The following is an 18163-nucleotide window of genomic DNA, read 5'->3' as shown; positions in this document are numbered from 1 at the left end:
AGTAATTCTAGTCTATTAAATCATACAATACTTACCTGGGCAACATTCTTCGCCACTCAATCTCGAATGCTTTCTACTTCGCATGGTCGACCTCCCGGAACAAATTGGGGTATGTCCCATCAACGAACCTCCTTCTCTTCGCCTCAGCCGTGAAGGAAGAGACGACGTACTGTGACGGCACTCTCGGCCTCTTGCCGACCACCGTCTCTGGCATGTCAACAACACGCTTTTTGCCTGATGCACTGCCACCTCCTCCACCCCAGGACTCGCCACCTCCTCCATCCCCTCATCTGCCACAGTCTCCGACAGGGTCACTCCCTTATCTACCACTCCAACATCTGCCTCCGTCTCCGTCCCCGACGGAGCCACTCCCACATCTGCCACCGTCTCTGTCCTCGACGGGGCCACTCCCTCATCTGCCTCCGTCTCCCTCCCCGACGGGCCTTCCTCCTCTGCCACTACTCCGTCCCATCGCGCTCCACGGATAAAATAAATAATTCTCACGCATCGTCCCATGTATGTATGACTGCCGGAGACCCCCATCTCTATCACCCTCTTGATTACCCCCTCGATCACCGTCTCCGTCAACCCATCTCCTACCGGCTATATCACCTCGAAGTGCTGCAATCTCATTCGACAAACCTTCGACCTTTCCTATCAACTATCGTCCCAGATCATCAACCCTCTCTATCATCTCTCGACGCAGTCCGTCAACCTGCCCCTCTATAAATCTGCTCAGACAGGCGTACAGATCATCAAAATAGTGCCCCTGACTACGTGCGGGAGATCCACATGAGAGGTCTCTGGACGGGGGAGGCGGAGGAGATACCGTCGGCGACATCTCTGGCAGAGGAGGAGATGCTGTCGACGGCATCTCCGGCGGAGGAGGAGATGCCCTCGGCGGAGGTGGTGATGCCCTCGACGGAGGTGATCGTCAATTAACTGGATCACGCTCCTACACAAGCAACAACATTACAAATTATTAACTTCATCCGTAAATGCTAATTCATACAAAATGGTATCAATAGATTTTATTTAATTCGCTCACCCAATCTCGGTCGTGGATCAGATCGGACATATGGTTGTCTTCGGTGTGCGAAACGCCTAATTCACGCACAAGACCCTGAGCCTCCTCCTCCATCGACGGGGTCAACTCAGTTATGACTTCAAGCTGGCATATTAATATTTGAATTAGTTAACGATCATGCAATCGAGTGTTAAATCACGCACAATATAAATTACAAATGCATAATACTCACCTGAGGGTCGTCCAGGATAGCCGATAACTGTTTTCCAGTGGGACATCCCTCCGATCGAGATGCTCTCCAATGGTGCATCCGAAAGCAGCATGTCTCCCATCGCCTCGCAAATCGAGCACCCAATATGGGGACGGCTTCATATGCCCAGATCTGCAACACATACAGTTATTATATATAAATTCAATATGAAAATAATTTTAACATTCATTGTGTTAACCATTTACCTGTACCGCCAGGGGCAATCCATAGGTGTCGTACTTACGCATGGCTCCCTTCGGCTTCGAGTGCGATCTGGTGAAGACGTGCACAGTGTCCTCAAAACATCTTCGGCCCCACGGATAGTCGTTGAAACGATCAATGTTGTCAACGATCTCCAGATGGAAGAGGTCGATCGCAGTCTTCTTATGGTGACACCGCACCACGCTCTCAAGGATGTAGACCAGACCTAACTTCAGTCTATCTAACATCTGATCACACCTCCTGATTGCGTCCAACAGCTGTGTAAGGAGCACAGTACCCTATCCCTCAAAGTAAGCGTCATGAAGCCTATTTCTTCTCTGAGACCCATCACCAGCTGCTTCATCGCCCGTAATCTTTAATCCCGTTATCAGAGCAAACTCGAACATCGAAAAACTGGCGATTTTACCCCCGATTGCAAAGTGGAGGGCAACGCTATCGACTGGACTCAGCAATCGACATAGAAGTGCATCAATAATCTGACCCGAGTACTGCAGATCTCTCAAGGGGTACAAGGGCCACAGGAAGGACTGGAGCAGCATATCAGCATGCTGATCATCAAGCAGCTCTAACACAGCTGTGAAACTATCAAAGCTACTAGTCCACGTAACTTTGCTTGACATCTGTCTCAACTATGCGTCAAGATGATAATCCATCCTGTACAAATTCAAAATGTTAGAACATTGTACAAGTCATAATAGTAATAACAGAAAATTTAGCAAACGAATTGTAACTACAATAAGCAAAACGCAGACTCATAATAATTAAGATCATCAATAATGTGAATTTTTTTATCCTATTATCAATAATGTCAATTTTTCCCAATTATCCTATTATCAATTTTTCCCAATTATCACAAAATAAAAATAAATATTAAATTTCAAATTAAATTTCCAACAATTATTTCAAATTACAATTAAAAATTTCCCAACAATTATTTCAAATTATTATTTACCAAAAATGAAAAAATAAAAAATAAATATTAAAATAAATATTAAATGTAAAAATTTTATTTAAATTTAGTCATAACAATTTTATTTAAATTCGACAAACTAAATAATTTATTATTTATTAAAAACAAATAATATAAAATTTTTATGACTAAATTATTAAATTATTTGTGAAAAAAAAAATTGGGCAAAAAAAAAGTAATATTATTTATCAAAAACTAATAATAAAAATAAAAATAAATATTAAATTTCAAATTAAATTTCCAACAATTATTTCAAATTATTATTTACCAAAAATGAAAAAATAAAAGTAAATATTAAAACAAAAATTAAATGTAAAAATTTTATTTAAATTTAATCGTAACAATTTTATCTAAATTCGACAAACTAAATAATTTATTATTTATTAAAACCAAATGATAAAAAAAAATTTAAATTAAATTATTAAATTACTTGTGAAAAAAATAAATTGGAAAAAAAAATGGGCCGACTGTTACTGACTTAAAACAGTTGGTGCAGTAGGTATTGGGCCGACTGTTAAGCCGGCCCAATACCACTGCTACCCGATTGTTAATAGTCGGTTTTCAGCCAAAATGGCCAGCTGCACCAGTAGTCGGCCTTCTTCATGCTTTCTCGTCGGAAAATTATCATTTTCGACGAGAAAAGCTTCCAAATTCAAGCAACCAATTTTTTTTAGACTACATAAACCCTATTTTACTAATATAAACAAATAAATATTGAAAAAATCTCCAAGATCTAAATATTAAATCAACCAACGGTAACTTACCTTCACAAGACGTCGTCGGCGATAGATCTATCTTGCTCCGACCAATTTTGTGATTTTCAATTTTGTGAGAGTCGGTTTTTGTGAGGGTATTTTGGGATTTTAAGTTTTAAATTTGATTTTTTTTAATTACAAAAAGGGGTCAAAGTTACTTTAGAAATAGCATCGATTTATCCGGTCATTTCCTATCATTTCCTCCCACAGAAACCCTAATTCCAAAACAAATCCATTATTTAAACCCCACGCCACGAGCTCCCGGCCCAAGGTGGTTGAATCTGGCTGATTTATCCGGTCATTTCCTATCATTTCCTCCCACAGAAACCCTAATTCCAAAACAAATCCATTATTTAAACCCCACGCCACGAGCTCCCGGCCCAAGGTGGTTGAATCTGGCTGCTGCTCCCATTTCTACAGAACGGGATCTCTCATATATTTGTGTGTTTCTATAAATTCATTTTATTTATTTATTTATTTATCGGCGTATATATGAGATTATACAAGGTATCGGCGGTGATGATAAGCTTTAATCCCAGCTCATTATGAGACCTTCTTTGTGTAAGGTCTGGGAAAATACTCACCCATCTTTCTGAGCTTCACACCTTCAATTGACTTTTCCATTAATTCGAAGTTTTAAATAATTTTTAGATTTTGATTTTCAACTTTTTCCTGATTTTTTTTCTCACGTAAAATGGATTTGATTTATGCTGTTACCAGTGATGATTTCCCACTGACCATGCTAATTCTGATAATTTTTGGATTGAAATCATAAATTTATAATTTTCTGAGGGGGGCATTATCGATTTTTTCTTTTTTTCTTTTTACCGATAAGCAACTTATTTCACGATAAAATATATTTTCAAGAAAATGTAACTTTTCTTTACATGCCAAGCTATGAATAATTGGTATTTTTTGACTGGGTGTTGTGGGGCAATGGACTGAGCTGGGCTTGGACACATGGGGCGAGTTTGAGCTCGGTTCGCGGCCACAAAATAGGCTCAACTTGACCATCCGGCTCGTGAACGTCATTGCCTAAGTTAAGCCATCCACGAGTAAATGATTTGGCTCTTTTTTTTTTTCCTAAAAGAAATTAATAAAACAAATTTAAAATTTAAAGCCCTACTATTTTATTTTATTTGTTTATTTATTATTTGTGTGTGTGTGTGAGGAATTAGGCTATTATTAGTGCTTAAAATTGTATAAGAAAAAGGCCCTACGTGTATAATTTTTTCTAAAAAGTTAAATAAAATTATCATAAATAATACTTTCAAAATATGAATTAGATCTTGAAAAATTATAGCTATTAATCTATCAATTTTATCTTGAATACGGAAGTGTACGTCTTTCCATTTCTTTAGAAGTTTTTAATATGTTTTCTTTTTAAGTCCTGTAATTTGGAATACTTTCTAAATTTAGCCTGCGTCACTTCTAATAAGATATCAAAAAATGGAAAATGTTTTATTCCTATTGAAATTATTAACAATATAATAAGAATGAATGAGTGGACTGATCAGATGATAGTATAATTTGCATTTGAACGTGTGTTCGTAGCCTTGGAGAAAAAGTTCAACAATTTTCTCATGTGAAATGTAATTTATCAATCATGATCTTGTAAATTAAATTCTAGACGATGTGAGTGTTGATTGTCGTAATAAATATTGATGAAATTTTCATAACATTCAAAAGATTGAAGAATAAGATAAGTTGAGCTCCATATATGGTATACATTTATGATAAATGTTATTGCATTTAGTCTAGTTTTTACGCATAAATCATCGAATACCTTTTTCAATTAGGAAATAAAGATAGCAATTTTTATTCTAAAAAATTAATTTTTTGATCATTATTTCACTATTTCAATTGTCATTCTTTATTTCTTCATTCATAGGTGGGACTCGCTTTTCTCTCTAACGGTCAAAAAAATCAATTCTCATAATCATTGCTGACCAAGCCCAAAGTTAAGAGCATACCTAATTTTTCGAATTGTCTTTCTATGAATTTTAGGCAATCTTTTACAATGAACTTACAAATATGACATACACAACAAAAATGAAATAGTATACCATTGAAAATCGGGGTTTAGTTGTCCAGTCACCTTTTCAATAAGTACTATGTTGATCAAAATATTGTCAAAAATATAATTACGAATTTTGCAACTTAAATTCTCTAGTAACTTCCGTTAAAACATAAAAAATATTTAGTCCTCTATGAGGATATTCAATTGCTTTAAATGCAATATTTGTTTATGCATTAATCATAACCTTTATGATTATTATTGAACTGCATCGATGTATTTATTTAGATCGTGTACCGTCCATAATTTTTTTTAATCATATAAATCAATAGCATATAAACAAACAGTATGACAAAATATTTAAGGTAATTAAAACGATGAAACAAAAGGAAATTACAATGACTAGAGAAAAAGCACCATATGAAAAAAAGTGGGCTGCTCAAATGAGAGGAGGTGGAGAGTGTAATAAGAAGACAATATTTTTTTTTTCTTATTTTCTAACTATCACTTAGTGTCTTTAAATAGTATGTAAACGATCAAACAAAAAAAAAGTTGAAAATAAAATTATTTATAAAAATTAATTTGTAAATTTAGTTTGATTTCCAATTTTTTAATCGAATCGGTGTCCAATCCTATGCTCTTATCTGATGTATAATTTGGTATACCATGTGCACTTTGATAAAATATTTAGGTGAACAACAATAATTTGGTTTGGGAGAGAGTGTGTAAAATATTAACGTGGACTTTGTCGCTTATATTGGATAATATTAATAAACACTAATCACTATGCTTAACTACGTGGACACTTTGTTCATGCAAAGATTAAAGTATGGATTAAGGGGGTATCCAATGTGATAGTTGTTATATAATTAAACATTGTTTTGTGTCGCGATTTTGTAATAAAAAATTCCAAACGGTGGATTATTAGTAGTCCGTTCGGCACAGCTCATATTATTGATTAACTTTTTATTTATTCACTTATACTATAATATTATCAATGAAAGGTTCATTTTTGGAGGGTTTTAGACATATGCTTTTCATACGTCCACCACATCAAATTAATAAATAGATCAAAACGAATAATGGATAAGTAGATAGTATTTATGGATCAATCAAAATCTATTCATCATTTGATCTCAAGCCAAAGTGTTTATTCTATGCTCCAAACCCACCTTAGATCAACTCATTCGAACCATACTACTATGTTTTATAATCATATTACAACATAGTGGATCGCTTAACTTTTACCGACTCTATAGACTTGATAATGGGCCTAAAAATACAATATATATTTTTCACGAATGAGCCCAATTTACATAACTAAAAAGGTTGAACCCCAACCTTAAGGGCCCCCACGGACCCTGCCCTGGGCCATCGTGGAAGAGGTAAATCGCAGGATGTGCCTCCCAGGAGCCAGGGTGGAGAGCACATGGATAGGCCAATGCTGTTAACCCATATGGTAACTCCCGCTTGCAACAAAGCCAATTCTACCTTACGGGGAATCGAACTCTGCACACTACCGCGCTGAGCCCTATCCGCCTTCCCCTTTGCCACCGGGAGATATGCCCTGGGGGCCCAATTTACATAACTAAGCTGTCGTCACAAAGATGTCAATATTATAAATATAAGACTTGTTGGAATGTGGTGATAATCGAGTCATCAAGGTAGTGAGGTCAACGGAACTTTTTCTTTCTTTCAACTTCCTTTTGTATTTCAATTTTATAACGAACTCAACTTTCATTAGTAAGTTTTCGAACATGTTTGTTTACTAACGACGTAAAACAAAACAAAAAAGTTCGACAACTAAAATAAAAGTTCATTTATAGTTCAATGACTTGTCTGCGACTTGAGATTAGCTGACAAGACTTAGAAATCATATAATCAACGAGTTATATTGACGGACCAAACGGTTCCGCGTGGATTCACTGTGTAATGGCAGTGCAATCATATGAGTTCATCTTTGTCACATTTGTCCTTTTTCACATGAAAATTTTCCTTAAACTGATAAAATGGACAACAATATCAAAAAGCTTGTCTCGTTTTTGTGGGTTAACGTACGACCATTTAATTAATGATCCAAAAAACAAATGTCACAAATTGTGTGGTGTTGATGTACAAACCCTGCTACATGAACAAGATCGAGAGCCTATATGGAGCTGATTTTTTAAATCAATTTTTTGATCATTAGTTTGAAAGGTAAGTCTCACCTGTGACTGAAGAAGTAAAAAAAAGACGGTTTACGATGTTAAGTAATGATCAAAAAATTGATATTTTGGTTTGAAAAATCAGCACCAAACAAGGACAAAATTAAAAATAGAGCGACCTGTGTCATTTTTCATTGAATAGTTAGAGAACAAAACAATAAAAGCAGACATATAGGTGCTGCCACATAATACCTATCACGAAACCCTGTTTTTTTATCCTTGTTTGAGTATCTTTATTTAAGTTTTTTTAGTTTGAAATTGTGTCTTACCATGTTATTTTGATGTAATGCATGACTCGACCTTGGACACTCTCGGATTTGCTTCGCTGCAATATTTTTTGCTCATTATAATAAGGAGCATGTTCGGCAAATTTTAAAATTGATCAAATATATTTTTTATTCACAACTTTTTAAAATTCAAAACCTATTAATCATTTATTATTTACACATTTATATGACCTACAATTTATAAACACTCAAAGAAATTGAAACTTTACCAATCATGCACTAAACTTAGGGGTGTTGGAGGCTGTATTGGTCTACAATTGATCTAAAATCAGTAAATCTCTATTAATTATTGTGCTTCTACTTGTCCGGCGTCGGCATTTCATGTATTAATACATTACAAAAAAATAATAAGATGATCATATATTAATGAATCTTGAAAGAATAATACTATTTATCATTAATAAAAATAATCACCGATCTAGGTGGTCCGCAATGGACTGTCGAATCATGAACCAATTATTCAAGACGCGTCGTAATTCTATTGAACAATGAATCAAGAAGTCCACTTTCATGTAAATGCATCGAGCAATAAATTAAATGATCCGCTATGAAATAAACTCATGACGAATAATATTACTTTTGCCGAAGATTTTCAGATGTAATGGATACATAACAAATGGAGCCCACATAAGCTTGAAAGGCCCACCATACCAAATGTTGGCCCACCTGACAATTCAGTGCATAAAAAAGCATGCAATCAGTGTCATACATTCACCTACTCCACTTTGTATATTTCATGATAAGGGATAATATTTATATTTTTAACTGGACCGGTTCAGAGTGCACGTATTTTAAAGTATTTCTAAAGAATCATTTTTTTATAATATCTGATAAACAATTCAAAGAACATTTTTGTTTTTAAAATTCTCAATACTAAAAGAGAAACGTAATCCAATTTAATTAATTAAACGAGGATAAGGATATATTTAATATGAATTATGAAATTACAATGTACAAAAGTAATAAAACAATAAATTAGATCTTAATTTTCTTCTTTGACTTTAATGTTAAGCCGATAAAGATATGTAGTTACTTAGTTTGGTCCAAATTTTATTCGTAAAAGTAAGGATCACTGGTTGGTCTTAACGTCATTTGTCGTAGAAAAATTTTGTCGAAAAAGGATGGGGTGAGTGAGAGTACGAAAATTTTGAAGAAAATGACCTCTTTGTTGCATAAAAATTATCATGAATGAGAGTGACAAGAAATCCAATTATATAATCACTTGTGGTGGTGGTTCAATGAAAATGTGACATAGGTTCTAATAAAATAGTTATGAAAGTGTTTGTACTTATATTATATTTGCAAATCAATCATTTTGTGAAAATAAAATAGGGTATTTTTCGATTATTTTCATGGATTCTAGGGAAGTAATGAAAGGCATAGGAGTCTATATAGTGGCAAAGGGTGAAAGGGGACTAAACATTAGCAATTTTTTTTTAAAAGAATAATATTTGCCAAGAGCTGCATGACTATGTATCTTGGCCAAAAGACAATATGGTTTTTTTTAATTAATTGCCAAGAGCTGCATGACATTTTTTTTTAATTAATTGCACTTTGATTCTCCATGCCTTCTGCTAATATACGAATAGTTACTCAACCTAGTCACGAGAACTTAAGACGAACTTTATCTTGGCCAAAAGACAATATGGTTGAGAAATATTTGATTTCCCCAAGTATTTGGGAGCTTTATTGGTTACATTCTCGTCATTGTTCTTTCGACTATATGTTTATGCATTCATCGTCGCATGTTGAATAACTTATACAAGTCGAGAACTTTACATCTAAGTATATATGCATGAATCTACTCGGCCTTAAAAAAAGAGAATCTTGTATTTGTAAGATATTACCTTCTTCTCAGCAAACACTTGGAGAAAATAAACGATACTTTCATTCAAGAGTAGTCATTCTCGACATGCCATGAAGTGAAGGACTCAACATTTACCAGCTTAAATTTTGAGTAGAATGATTAAAAAATATCCCTATAAACAAATAATATGGAATTAAGCCCCACCATTTCATATAAAATTAGTTAATAGTCTACAATTAAGTCCCACCACTTCACATTTACAAAGATATTAAATGTATCGAGCTTTAATTCGAACCAATAAAAATAACCCGAAATACTGGCACATTGTTGTCAGTTATTTCTTATTCTTTTCATTTTTACGTAAAGTTTGGGAAAGCAACTAACTTTTCTTGTCTCTTCGAAATTTACTTTGACAAGTGGCTCGATGGAAGAACTCATTAAACAAAAAAAGTTACTTTTGATTTGAACTTTTTAGTAATTTACTTTCATATAATTATTACATTCTTGTTACTTTCGGACCAAAATATAAAAGAGATAATTGCAATAATGAGAAATAGGAACCACCGAGTACTCGTTACTATTCTAGTCCCAATTCCACTTTGTATCAAATTTCCACTTGTCAACTTCCAACAAAAACCCCACGCAACCGAACTTTGCCACCACTGTCTATCTCTATATGTATGTATTTTCTTCAAGAATTCCTTGAGGATTATTAATATATCTATGCCTTTAATCTCCATGTCCAAACCCAATAAAAAAAATTAGGCATATTCACCAAAAATGTCAACTTCTGATGGCAATTCATCCATCAAAAGCCTTAGTGAGATATCAGAAAAGGAAACTGTGAGCTTCAGTGTCGATCTTGTGGCTGCTGCTAAACGAAATCTTGGATTTTTAAAGCTTGTTAATGATTCCCATTGGCTGCACCAAAAATCTAACATTCTTGAAGCCATTAGAAGGTATTTCTTTCACTTCTTTTTAGTCCGTACTTGGTTATTCTTCTACGTTCTTAAATGGATTAAATTGGTTGTTTGAGTATTTGGACTCTCATATTCTATTAAGTTCTGTCTTAAAACCTGTGGAAATGTATTATTGTTTTCATGGGATTTTAGAGTTTACGAATACTAGATTTGCTTTAAATATTGTTGTCAAGATCACGGCAAAAGGAGATGAAAATGGGCTGCAGGAGGGTTCTATTTGGAATTGTAGTGCGAATTATAATCTGAAAATAATAGAAAAATATTGGAAAACTGGGTTTTTTGGAATTGGATTTATGATTATTGTGTTCAAGTAAATATTAATTGCCGATTTTATAGGTATTATGAGCTATGGATGCCATTATTTGCTGATCTTATTTCGGACTCTAAGCCTCCGATGATTCTTCCTCCTCTTGATATTGAATGGGTTTGGTATTGTCATACTTTAAATCCGGTAAATATCTATTTCATCACTCTGCAATGAGTTGTCCGATTTTTTTATTATTTTTTGGTTTGGCATTGTCTATTTCTTTATGTTTTTGTTAATTACTTCTATAATCTTGATATCAGACCAGTTATAAACATTACTGCGAGTCGAGATTCTCAAAACTGATAGGAAAGCCGACTATATTTGATGAAGAAAATGAAGAGTATGCATTGAACAGATGCAGAGAAATCTGGGAACACAGATATCCATCCGAGCCTTTCGAAAATGAAGCTGATACGAACTCAGATGATCAGCCAGTTTTTCCACAAGATCTGTTGGATGAAGTATCAAAGCACAGATATCTGTACAATAAATTTTCTGAACCGTACAGTTCAGATATGGCGTATTTAATAGCATCAAAACAGAGGTATAAAGGATTTATTTACATGATGCAAAGATTTTCAAATAAATGCTCCCATCTGGTGCCCACTTCAGATGTTCTATTAATGTGGCTGACTCATCAGGTGTGTTTGTTATCATCTTTGATTAGTAAACTTTCTTGTTTTGAGTCTACTGGTCTATTTTTTAAAATTAAAACATAAAAAAATAAATCCGATGAATCCCTAAACAACACAAGTTTTTAGATGAGCTAGTTTAACATTAATATCATATTAAATGTAGGTTTATGTCTCGCTGCTGCCCATTTATGAAATCTCCACATATTGGATCCATGATGAAAAATGAATTTGCCCTTCAAGTTACGGGACATGTTGAATGCAAATTATAAGAAATATGGTACCACAAAAGAAAGTAAAGCCAATATGTCGTTAGGTGTTGTGGATTAAAGTGAAGGATATATTATTTTTTTTTTCTAAAAATGTTCTTGAATATAGAATAGTTTTCTAGATTCATTGCTTCAAGGCAGTGCGTATTGGAATATTAGTATGGCACATGCTTATAAATTGTTTAGCTTTAACATGTGAAAGAACATCAATTCTGTGACCTTTGTCCCTATTGCTTTTGTGGTTGTTTAATTTTATAGTATTATACACCACTTGGTGGTGATGCATCAATCCTAAATTATTAGTACAACATGTGGTAGAAGAGAGTGAAAATGTGTCATCTCTTTCAACTTTCTGGTGGATAATCGACCCTTTTTCTTATTTCGACTTGTATTCTGTGTTTGTGCTTATGTACATATATTCCCATACATGGTTGCATGTGAATTTTTGCATTCACGATCTGATATATACGTCACGTGTTTCTTATTCTAATTTTTATATCCATAATTTTCATAATTTTGTGCATTTTATAATTTTTGATAAATGTATTGTTAATATTTACATAGCTGTGATGATGAAATCATGCATTTTTTTTTTTTTTAATATAAATATTAGAGCTATCCAACAATATATGCAATTGACATTAAAGAGTTGGAGGGGGATATAGAAAAGATAGTTGGGCCTTGGGAAGCTGTGGAGGAGGAAAACATTGAAGAAACCAAAGTGCTTTGGGAGAGAACTTTTGATCAACCATATGAGAAAGCTGGTGGTGCAGCCATTGGAAGTACTGTCAATATCGAAACGCCTTTTTACTGGGACATATCAGATATTGATGTTAACACAAGATATAAGTCCATGGTACCCCGATTCTTATTTGAGGTTCGTTGGCTATTGATACTATCGCTTCCAATTCATTTTAAAGATATTTGGTAGGAATGGTTGGATTGCACTGGACATTACTAAGAAACATAAAGAAGCTAAGGTCTAGCTTATTATACTGTTCGGTTCTATCGATAAACCATACCCAAACATACACTTCACATATATCTATCAAAATAGAAAACAGGCGCTTTACATGTTTACTTAAAGCAAATTGTTTGAATGCATTTCTCTTTCGATAATAAAAGAGGATGATTCCTTAAACCTAGATTTTAATACAATAAATTTCTGGATATGTTAATAGCTCAGACACATGCTCCCAGCCATGATTGCCAGTTATTAATAAACGAGACATGAAAGAACATTCTTAGTTTTTTAAATCGCAAAAAGTGGTTAGTTGGACACTGGTTGGTTGTTTGAACTTACTTGATTCTATTTATGTTAAAATTGCTCGGTGTGTGATTAAAATATACATATTATCATTATCACATGGCTCAGCCCATATTGCCATTGTGATTTTCTGAATTTTCTACGAAAAGGTTTTTTAATCAAATTATTTCGCCATATTTGTGATTTAAGAACGTGGACCAAGTAAACTGATATGTAATGATTGCGTCTTGTCAACGCAGCTCTGCATATCAGTGAAATTGAACACAAAGATGAAGCAAATGGAAGGGAATTTTTCCCGAGAATTTCTCCGTCTCCGAATGGTCAAGTGTCACAGGGAGCTCAAACTAGATAAACCAGTATCTAAATTCGCCTCAGACTCATGGAAAAAGGCTTGGCATCTTTACTGTGAATTTGGGACTAAAGGAATGATAGTCGAGGTCCGTCAGCTAGGAGGCCATTGCTTTAAAAGTAGTACCCTGCAACAAAGCGTAAAATATACTTGGAATGACTTGTTACGTGCACCATCTCTCACTTCAGATAAAGAGTTCAATCAAAGATTGAGGGCTGTTGCTTCGATCACTCCACCTGTGCAAGCATCTTACTTGCTGAAATGCGTTCCGGACCGAGTAACAGATGATTCGGGTGCAATGGTATCAGATGTAATTCTGAAAATGAACCAGTACAGGCCTCAAAAAGGTCGATGGTTATCTCGAACCGTTCTGGATCATGCTGGAAGAGAGTGTTTTGTTATTCGAATGAGGTAACGAAATTTCCCTACCTAACGAGCTTGTGATTTTCAGTACATTGAACCACACTGCGCCTTGATCTGAAATTTCCTATTTAAATGGTAGAGTGGGAGGCGGGGTTTGGAGGAGAGGGGCTGAAGCTCCTTCGACCGTAAAATGGGAGGACAGGATCATAGAAATACGCGAGGGTTCTTGGTCTTACGTCAGCAGTTCCAGTTCCATTGGTTTTGCTCCTGGTATGTATATGAATTCCCTTTTTACTGCCCCCTCCGTGTCTTCGTGTCTGACTCATGTATCAGCAACATCAGTTTTTATATTGAAGGTCAAAAGAAGGAAAAAGAATAATTAGTGTACGTACTGCATGCACTATTAGACTGTATGAGACACTATAATGAACAAGATTCTAGTTTATCTAACTTTTCTTTAATACTGTCTAGTAACATCTAATTTACCTTACCAAACAAGCCTTAAGCTTTTATTTTTTCTTGTGTTAAATAGGCACAAACACTTACTTAATAAGTTCATCTTATTTTCTCTGTGCTGATTCTGAAACGAGCATAATTACTAAATCTCTCTTCGGTTCAAGTTTTCTCCTAATTTTTTCTTGTTATTTGATTGCAATGCGCCATCTAGTACAGAGAAAGTGGTAGGAACTGCAACACCAAAGGAACCGCCCAAAGGGTGCCAAGCTTATTGGAGTTTGTCTACAGGCGATGAACTGTTAATACAGTGGGACCCATTGACATCTACCTCGGGCCCGACTTTTAATCTGCAAAATGAACAATCTACTGAATCAGTGGTGAGAAATTCATTTTAACTTATTAGAAAGAGTTGCATGCCATATGGACCGTGACATGAAATTTATGAAAAATGATTAGTTACAGGTAAAGCTGTTGAAAGGGCGACAAATGCAATATCGGGTAAAAATGTCTGGGTTAAAGGCTGAAGAAGGAAAAGGAGACAGTTTTGTTGAAGAAGATGAATTTTTTACTATAGTTAGGTTCTCGGAGGAAAACCCTACGGGGAAAGCCACTGCTCTTTTGAACTGGAAGCTACTTGTCGTTGAACTATTGCCGGAAGAAGATGCAGTTTTTGTACTTCTTCTCTGCCTATCAATACTCCGAAGCATATCAGAAATGAAGAAAGAAGACGTTGTTGGGGGTCAGTTACACTTCATCCTTCTTCGTATTCTCCATCCATTTCTTCACCTTATCTCCTCCCTTGGTACTGGAACGCAGAGTTATTTATGTCATCGCAAGTGAAAGATCATATTGTGAATCCACCGGCTTCAAATTATTCACAAGCAGAAGGTGGAGATAAGCTGTATGAGCGAGGGATAATTTCTTAAATAATACTGATTATTTGTGACAGAATTTAAACAGGAAGAGTTGTAACACTATCAGGGATTTTCCTGCTGAAAATTTACTGTGTTTTCGAGGTCTTGTAGATGATCTTGTTCAATTGCAGGAGCTAATATTATTTTTAACTGTTAAAAGAGATATGCTGTGACTCGAGAAAGGTGCAGATGAACAGATAAAATTTGATTTCTAATTGTGATATAAAATAATTAACCTTTTTTTAATGCTCCATCCATTTAATCTATATATGGCAGAAGTATGAATTCCAATAAGCTGTTTCCCTTACCAGACATCCTCTATGAGACATTAATTTCTCCTATTTTCTTGGACTAATGTCTGGTTTTTTCCCTTGTTTCTCCGGAAACCTCAAATTCCCTAACAGAAATAACTGCCTTTGACAAATTTCAGCCCATGTCTTTAACTCCTCAATCTAATAAGTATTGACATTCTTCAGGCCAACAGTGCTTGTTCTTGTTTTTCATAATTTGCAAGGAGAGGGTCAATTAATTCTATAGGCCCTTCTCCATTCCTTATAACAAATTAAGAAAAAAATTGAGAAAGTGATTGAATTGGAGAGCTTGGTTTTTTGTATAAAAAATGGCAAATAAGAAAAAAATTGGCGCACTTGGTATTTCTTCTATATTATTGGTAGCCATGGTGGTTGCTCTTACCATCGGTACCCGGGAAAACAAAGAAACCGATAGTTCTCGTCGCCAGGACATATCTTCTTCTTTGAAGGCCATCCAAACTCTCTGTGGATCAACGGACTACCAAGAAACTTGCGTCGATACCCTCAAATCTTCGGATAAAATAACTAGCGACCCCAAAGAACTCATAGAGCTCGCTTTTGAAGCAACGATCAAGTACATTGAAGATGCTGCTAAGAACTCGACTGTCTTGCAAAAGCTTCAAAGCAATCCCCGGGCAAAATCAGCTCTCGATAACTGCCACGAGCTAGCAAATCGTGCAGTTAACGACCTCAGGAGATCGTATAACAAGTTTAAGGAATTTGATGTAGCTCGTTTTAATGCCATGCTGTCTGATTTGAAGATTTGGCTTAGTGGAGCCATCACATATCAAGAAACATGCTTAGATGGATTTGAAGATGTCCCTGGAGATGCAGAGGAGAAAATGAGGGAGGCTTTGAAAATAGCCATGGAATTAACAAGCAATGGTTTGGCTATGGTGACTGAAATATCGACTGTGATCGAGTCTTTGGGTGTACAAGGATTTAACAATCGTCGTCTCCTTTCCGAAGACATTTCTATTATGGGACATCGCGGTGAAATTCCCGACTGGATTGACATTGAAAGGCGTGAACTTCTTAGTTCCAAGCCTAATAAAATCGAGCCTGATCTTGTTGTAGCGAAGGACGGGTCTGGGAAGTACAGTACCATTAACCAAGCTTTGAAAGACATTCCGAAAAATGGCAACAAGACTTTTGTGCTGTACATCAAAGAGGGTGTATATGAAGAGAAGGTGCAGTTCGACAGCAGTATGAATCATTTGTTCGTAATTGGCGATGGCTCGACCAAGACGAAGATAACTGGACATCTGAACTTCATAGATGGAACTAACACCTACCAGACGGCAACAGTCGGTATGTCAATTAATGCATGCATTAATGAGCACGCAACATGCCCAGAATCTGCGTTTCTTTTACTTGATATTACGTTTTTAACAAATCGAACTCTCATTTCTCTCTGTGTTCGTGCACGCACGTTTTGGAATACTAACGGAAAATACATTTTTTGCAGCCGTACAAGCTGACAGTTTCATGGCCAAGGATATTGGATTCGAAAACTCAGCTGGTGCCGAAAAGCATCAGGCAGTGGCATTGCGTGTCAGCGCAGACAAGGCAATCTTCTACAATTGCCAGATGGATGGCTACCAAGACACGCTTTACGCACACACATACCGCCAATTCTATAGGGACTGCGTAATCTCAGGTACTGTCGATTTCATTTTTGGCGATAGCGCTGCTGTTTTCCAGGGATGCACATTGGTGGTTCGAAAGCCTTTGGACAATCAGCAAAACATTGTGACAGCACAAGGCAGGAAGGATGATGAAATGTGGTTTTCGATTTCATGATAACTTTGCGTTTGTTCATGTTTGGCGAAATGCCTGTCTAATTCCATTGGAATCGAGCCAATGAAATGTGGTTTTTGATTTCTTGATAACTTCGGGTTTGTTCATTTTTGGCGAATTGCTAGTCTAAATCGATTGGAATCAAGCCATTGAAATGTGGTTTATGATTTCATGATAACTTCGGGATTGTTCGTTTTTGGGAAATTGCTAGTCTAATTCGATTGGAATCGAGCCAGTGAAAAGAGGCTTTCGATTTCTTGATAACTTCCAAATTGTTCCCTTTTGGCAAATTGTTAGTCTAGTTCGATTGGAATCGAGCTAATGAAATGTGGTTTTCGATTTCATGATAACTTCGGGTTTGTTCATTTTTTGCGAATTGCTAGTCTAATTCGATTGGAATCGAGCCAGTGAAAAGTGGCTTTCGATTTCTTGATAACTTCAAAATTGTTCCTTTTTGGCAAATTGCTAGTCTAATTCGATTGGAATCGAGCTAATGAAATGTAGTTTTTGATTTCATTATAACTTCGGGTTTGTTCATTTTTTGCGAATTACTAGTCTAATTCGATAGAAATCGAACCAATGAAACGTGCATTTCGATTTCATTATAACTTAAGGTCTGTTCAATTTTGGCGAAATGCTAGTCTAATTCGATTGGAATCGAGACAATGAAATGTGGATTTCGATTTCATGATAACTTCGGCATTGTTCATGTTTGTCGAATTGCTAGTCTTATTCAATTGGAATCTAGTCAATGAAATGTGGTTTTCGATTTCATGATAACAAATAACTTTGGGTTTGAGAAAAACAGAACCACCCGCCGTGTACAAAATAAATTTTGTAGCTGCGATTGCGCCCCTCATCTATTAGTCTTACAATTTCTATCTTTCTCTTTCGGGCCAGTCTAATTCGATTGGAATCGAACCAATGAAAAGTTGCTTTTGATTTAATGATAACTTCAGGTTTGTTTGTTTTTGAC

General features: G+C 35.5%; 2 protein-coding genes across 4 annotated transcripts; both read left to right on the top strand.

The window, feature by feature from the left end:
- Nucleotides 1–10120: 10120 nt before the first annotated feature.
- On the top strand, nt 10121–15226 carry LOC111389874 (glycine-rich domain-containing protein 2). Of its 3 annotated transcripts, none has more exons than XR_002701823.1 (8): nt 10121–10498; nt 10856–10970; nt 11087–11467; nt 12341–12604; nt 13234–13754; nt 13846–13976; nt 14374–14539; nt 14625–15186. XR_002701823.1 is itself a non-coding variant. In XM_023014856.1 (8 exons), exons 1-8 carry the CDS (start codon nt 10320–10322, stop codon nt 15000–15002), a joined length of 2136 nt encoding a protein of 711 aa, XP_022870624.1. In that variant the 5' UTR covers nt 10121–10319; the 3' UTR covers nt 15003–15226. The 3 variants fall into 3 exon arrangements, 2 of the variants coding, with proteins under 2 accessions (XP_022870624.1, XP_022870627.1); XM_023014856.1 differs by having other exon boundaries at nt 14379–14539; nt 14619–15226; XM_023014859.1 differs by having other exon boundaries at nt 10124–10498; nt 14379–14539; nt 14625–15226.
- Nucleotides 15227–15312: 86 nt separating this feature from the next.
- On the top strand, nt 15313–18162 carry LOC111379884 (putative pectinesterase/pectinesterase inhibitor 28). Its single transcript, XM_023003326.1, has 3 exons — nt 15313–16698; nt 16856–17174; nt 18147–18162. The coding sequence occupies exons 1-3, from the start codon at nt 15696–15698 to the stop codon at nt 18160–18162; spliced, it is 1338 nt and encodes a 445-aa protein (XP_022859094.1). The 5' UTR covers nt 15313–15695.
- The last annotated feature ends 1 nt before the right edge of the window (nt 18163 follows it).

This window comes from Olea europaea, chromosome 3, assembly GCF_002742605.1.
Source record: "Olea europaea var. sylvestris chromosome 3, O_europaea_v1, whole genome shotgun sequence".
Lineage (NCBI taxonomy): Eukaryota > Viridiplantae > Streptophyta > Magnoliopsida > Lamiales > Oleaceae > Olea > Olea europaea.
This window is presented reverse-complemented; position numbering and strand designations above follow the sequence as displayed.

What these genes read in the sequence shown, in the direction of transcription:
- LOC111389874 (XM_023014856.1), top strand. Translation starts at nt 10,320, where the DNA reads ATGTCAACTTCTGATGGCAATTCATCCATCAAAAGCCTTAGTGAGATA. An exon ending in TGTTTTGTTATTCGAATGAG is followed by an intron (nt 13,755 to 13,845) that starts GTAACGAAATTT and finishes TTTAAATGGTAG; the next exon opens with AGTGGGAGGCGGGGTTTGGA. An exon ending in AACAATCTACTGAATCAGTG is followed by an intron (nt 14,540 to 14,618) that starts GTGAGAAATTCA and finishes AAAAATGATTAG; the next exon opens with TTACAGGTAAAGCTGTTGAA.
- LOC111379884 (XM_023003326.1), top strand. Translation starts at nt 15,696, where the DNA reads ATGGCAAATAAGAAAAAAATTGGCGCACTTGGTATTTCTTCTATATTA. An exon ending in CTACCAGACGGCAACAGTCG is followed by an intron (nt 16,699 to 16,855) that starts GTATGTCAATTA and finishes CATTTTTTGCAG; the next exon opens with CCGTACAAGCTGACAGTTTC.